Source organism: Fukomys damarensis, unplaced genomic scaffold, assembly GCF_012274545.1.
Source record: "Fukomys damarensis isolate Sample0158 unplaced genomic scaffold, DMR_v1.0_HiC HiC_scaffold_32, whole genome shotgun sequence".
In the NCBI taxonomy this organism is placed as follows: Eukaryota; Metazoa; Chordata; class Mammalia; order Rodentia; family Bathyergidae; genus Fukomys; species Fukomys damarensis.
The window spans coordinates 13701407-13706716 of record NW_022900944.1 but is presented as its reverse complement, the minus strand read 5'-3'; the positions used below and the strand labels follow the sequence as shown (position 1 = coordinate 13706716).

The window sequence follows — 5310 nt, the reverse complement described above, 5'->3', positions numbered from 1 at the left end:
AAAAAAAAAAAAAAAAAAAAAAAAGAATAAACCAGAAATGTCCCACTATTCAAATAATGGCTCAGGATTAACTCTCTTAAAGATACTTTTGTGTATCTTTAAGATACACAAATTTTCTAGTTAGGGAAACTAGAGATTTACCCAAAAGAGATGCAATTAATGATCATTTTAATCTTCCTTTCTCAGCTAAGTTGCTTTGAAAAGGTAACAAAATGGACTTGTCCTCCCACAAAACCTAGACCCTCCCTTAAAATGGTGCAAGCTAGGACACAAAAGGCTCTTTAGACGTGACAGTTTCAGTTTGGCAGAGAGATATGGCTGATAGGTGGACAGGGGAATGGAGTGAGAGGATCCCATAGAAATATGCAGTGGTTAGCTGTGTTTTATGTCCTTTCAGTTTTGTTTTTGTTGTTGTTGTTGTTTGTTTTTTGGTACCAGGGATCAAACTCGGGTATTTGCATTTGCAAGGCAGGAAGCAGCACCACTGAGCTAAACCCCCTGGCCCATCCTTTCAGTTTTTTCAACTATTATTTCTCACTTCACCACAACGAAGTCCTGTGATATGGATATTATCAACTCTGCATTTACCCCAGCACTTATCCCTGTGCCCAGGGGAGTGCTAAAATTGATGCTACAAGATGAAACCCTCCATCTTGAAAGCCCTTTGGTTTCTGCAACATTACTCTAACCTCCCCTCTTCCTCATCACCCTCAATTTTCTCTAGCTCCTTTTCTTCCATTTGCTACTTAAAAATGAATGCTGCTAAGAGTTCTGGCCTTGGCTTGTTCCTTACACTAAGAAAACAATTACTTCCGTGCTGTCACACCTATGTATGGATGGCTCCCAACTCCACAGTTCTAGCTCCAATAAACTGAGCTCCAGACTCTAATGTAAGTACCACAAATTCAACTGCAACACGGTGAACTCACTGTTCCCCTCCCCACAGGGCACTGGGGGTGGGAAGCAATCACGTCTTTTTAAGTTGATTTTCTCATTTACTGATATTCATACTGGCTTTCAAGCTAAAACCCAGTTCATCTCTGTTTCAAATTCCAGCAGATACCATAGCTTAATGATTCTCCCTCTTAAATGTCTTATTAATCTACTACCTTCTGCCTCTTCCTTCCTCTGATGAAAGAAAACATAACAAAAGGTTCTTCTAATTGATTTCTGTTCTCTTATCCCACCCTTCACAATGCATCCTATAAATAGCCAAAGTTATCTTTCTAAAGCATCAATCTGTTCATGCTGTTCCTCTGCGCAAATAATTAATCAGCCCAACTACCAACAGAAGAAAGGCCACCACATTTAAGCTATTTCTTCCTTCCATGGCTTTCCTCCCCGCAACACCTTTCATGATACCCATATATTGACATGTATTTTCCACCACTCCTCACTGATCCCTCTACCAGACTGCTGGCCTCTCTATTCTGCCTCACAAACCTTTATGCATCCTCTTAGACCTAATTCAAATACAACCTTCTCAATAAAGTCTTCCCCAAATTACTCTCACAAGCAGAACTGATTATAATCTCCGCACACCAGATACACCCATTATGCCACTAATCTCATCTAGGGCTAGTTTTAGACATCACTATACACGCCCGGTAGAGAGTCCCTTGGGCAATAATTCTCTTATAACTTTTCGTACCACTGGACCAAGTAGACGGCTAAAAAGAGTAGGTGTACAAAGAAGATTTAAGAAAAAAATAATGGGTGATGTAAACGTCATGCATTGCAGACATGTACTAATAAGACTTTTAAAAATATAATGAGTAATTGTGTACTATTACAATATTTTTAAATTAAAATTATTCATTTTGGGGCAATCAGAAAAGTCATGATTACAATCTATGCGAATTTTTCAAATGATTTTCCCTTGACAGAAAGAAAGTGATTAGAATTTCCTAAATGATAAACACCACCGAAGGCACACAGTTGTCCAATGTGGCCAACATATTGCATAAAACTTGCTCCTATGGACACTGACTTAGAACCACAGCAGTCCTAAGTCTAGAAATTTTGGAAGGTCTACAATTTCTGGAACTTTGTAGGAAATGAGGATAGATCTTCCCTTTTGTGAATTAGAAAAATTAAAGTAGCAAGAGTTACATGGTCTTACTAATGTCTTACAGCTCATAGTAACCAAATCTTCCAATTTCCACTTTGATACCCTTTCCACTGATACTAACTGAATGGCAAAAATACCATTACATATTTGAATGCCACTTTGAATCTATGAAGAAAATGAAGGTAACACCATTAATGAAACCAACAGCCCTAAGCAGAGGGCGATCCTAATCCCCTGCAAAGGCAGAGCTAACTTACTCTGTTAGCTTCATCGGCATCCTCTTCATTGATGGAGCTTGAAGGGGAGGGAGTAGCTGATTTGCTTGCTGGGGGTGAAGGAGATGTGTGCGGCATACTGGCACCACCCAAATTCAAGCCCAGCTGGGCACTGAGCTGAGACTGGTTGATGGTGGTGAGCTGGGCTGGTGCCATGATCCCAGAGCGGGCAGCATCAGTCATGTGGACGATGGACCTCATGATCAAGGAGGGATCCTGGCGGTACTGGGAGACTTGTGTGTGGCTCGGATCCTACAAAGGCAACAGCAGAGGGGAAAAAGATTTCAGTTTTCCCAAGTATCAATAAACTTGATAGTTCAAGGACGGCAGTTCCTCAGACAGATTCAACTTGTTGCAGTGTTGACAAGACTGACCTATTTACAGGATGATAACCTCTGAGTTTATTAAAGAGAAGGACAGTGCCAAAAAGTTGAAAAGTCAGAAACACAAAATCCAGTATCTAGCCCAGGCTGTTTTACTATAGAACTGTTCTTGGATGATTTGAAAAAGAAAAAGAAAAGATAAACTTAAAACTCTTGCTACTCCTACTCATGGAGAAAACTAGTGGCGGGGAGAAGTCTGAAGCAAAGACCCACCCTTTCCAGTTCACCAACTGGTGGGCATCCTTTGCTCATACAGTGGTGGTTCCACTGTCCCCTCTCAGCTCCGGGAGAGAAGTCAGTCCTTTACTGTATCCTTCCAGGAATGCACATGAGAGGCAGAGGATGGGCCAAGGAAGCAAGAAGCTCTGATGTTACAGGGCAACATCAGTTTGCTTTAGGACATCCTTTCTGCGGCGTCTTCCATGGCTCACCAAAGGGACACTCCAGTTCTGAATCACACTGTCAACTACATCTGGAAGTCATTCAATGTCTTTCGGAATGGATACCTCTTCTTTCCTTAAACCTACTTTGTTTACTTCTGTTCATTCTGCCAATGATTCAATGTACTAAAGGATTTTTAAAAATATGTAAGAACAAGAAGGTAGAGATTGTCAGAATTAGTTTTCTGTAAGTTATTTCAGTGACTTTGAAAGGAGCCTTCTTTGCTTTTTGGGTGATCATACAAAAGGGTCTAAAGTTATTGAGGCTTCTTTTTCTTTCTTTTTAATTCTAAAGAATCAAAAAATGAATACATGCTTTTCAAATGACTTCCTTTAAGACCTGTCATTTAGCGTGAGTCTGATTTTACTGAAATCAAATTCTCTGGACTTCCAGTGACCCAGAATCTAATTTTATATACAAGCCTAAGAATTTTATTTTTGCTCTTTAAAGAAGCAAAATTAATTGCAAATAACTAAATTGGAGCACATGGTTTAATATTAAATGGACAAATGCCACTAAGGAAGGAGCTGTATCATAGGAATTGAACAAATTATGATCTGCTCATACTACAGTGTTATGAAATTTTTAAAAATAATGAATTAGATCAGTTTCCCAGTCTTGCCTCTACAAACATTTTGGACTGGGTTATTTTTGTTGCAGGGCAACTCCTATGTGCTGTAGGCACCTTAGCAGCCTCCCAGCCTCTACCCACACCAGATAATGATAGCACCCCCTACCACCACCACCACCACCACCACCAGTCATTATAAGAAATGGCTCTAGACATTGGCCTCTGGGGAACAAAAATCACTCCCAGTGGAGAACCTCTGATCTAGAGTGAAATCCAAGATTTAGTGAGTAAAAGAAGTTACAAAATAATTGTGAGGTAAATCCCCTTTATAATAAAAGAAAGTGCATCTACTCTGTTGACAATGATGACATTATAAGAGGTGGGACTGGAGGAGTGGAGAAGGGAGTTTTAACTTTTTCCATCTATATAATGCGTGCTTTTTTGAACAGCAGTGACTGAAATACAAAACAAACTTGAATCGGGTAAAACTAAACAGGGTAAGATTTCATGTCAGTTATATAAATTTCTCATTTTCTCAATAATTTCAGAATTAATACTGCAGAATCTTGGAAAAACTGTCACCCTTCCATGTTTGACAGCAATGTTCTCTTCGTTTTTTTCTAAAATGTTGCACAGTTCTGGTAGGCAACCCTCTTCAGGCTTGTGTCACCCAAGTGTGAACATGTTTCTTATTTTTTTTAATTGGCATTCTACCCTACAACATACCCACTTTGAGCTGTTTGTCCACTCTTCTGTGTTCTTCTGGAATTGGACCACTGCTCATCTAAGTCATTTCTACCCTCCGACGATGGGCACTGAAACTAGCTACCTTAAGTTATCTTAATTTTACTCTCCACAAACATCTTCTAGGATGCTTTTTAAATTTTCGAAAGGCTTATTTGAATCTGGATTTTTAAAGTGTCAACAAGCAAATTCCAGAGTACATTGACAGCTATAAACTATGATAAACTAATTTATGCAGCTTTCTCAACAGAAGGGTTACTTTGCTCTTTTTGCTCCACTGCCTGTGAAAAATCAGCAAAGACAGATGCTTAGTTGACTCACAGCTACAGCATTTAGATGGCTGTTTCCTCCTGGCTTCACCAGGTCTTCCTGAATTCTACCTGTCATTATACCTTCATTATAGACCTGGCCGCTTAAGAGAGCCTGCTGATGGACAGCCGAGGGCCCTGTCCTATAAAAGAACTTTGCTGAGTATTTACTCTATGCCAGGATTTGCATTAAATTTAACATGAATTTTCTCACTGAATCCCCTAAAACCCCTTCAGATTTAGATACTATGACTATACCAATTCTCAGATAACAGTGATTGCCTGAGAGCGTCAAGCCCACTAGTGACCCTTACTCTTTACTCGGTGGAAGAGCTGTGCTCTAGGGGAGTCGGTTGCGAGGGGTGCTCAGAGGTAGACGTTGCCAACAGAGGGCAAGGAGAATGGGCCTGCACTTCCACCACCATCAGCCCCCTTTCAGGATATCAACTTCACTCCTTTTTGTTTTACAGAGCGAGATCCTCATTCTTCTTTTTTTTTTTTTTTTTTTTGTTTTTTT

At 39.9% G+C, this 5310-nt stretch overlaps 1 protein-coding gene across 3 annotated transcripts in view; it reads right to left on the bottom strand.

The window, feature by feature from the left end:
- The window catches only part of Tox3 (TOX high mobility group box family member 3), a 391442-nt gene that overhangs the window by 10936 nt on the left and 375196 nt on the right, over window positions 1–5310 (bottom strand). For all 3 annotated transcript variants that reach the window (XM_010629459.2, XM_019208316.2, XM_019208315.2), the window contains one exon: window positions 2329–2598. In XM_010629459.2, the coding sequence (XP_010627761.1) occupies window positions 2329–2598 (270 nt within the window). The remainder of the gene's footprint in view (window positions 1–2328; window positions 2599–5310) is intronic.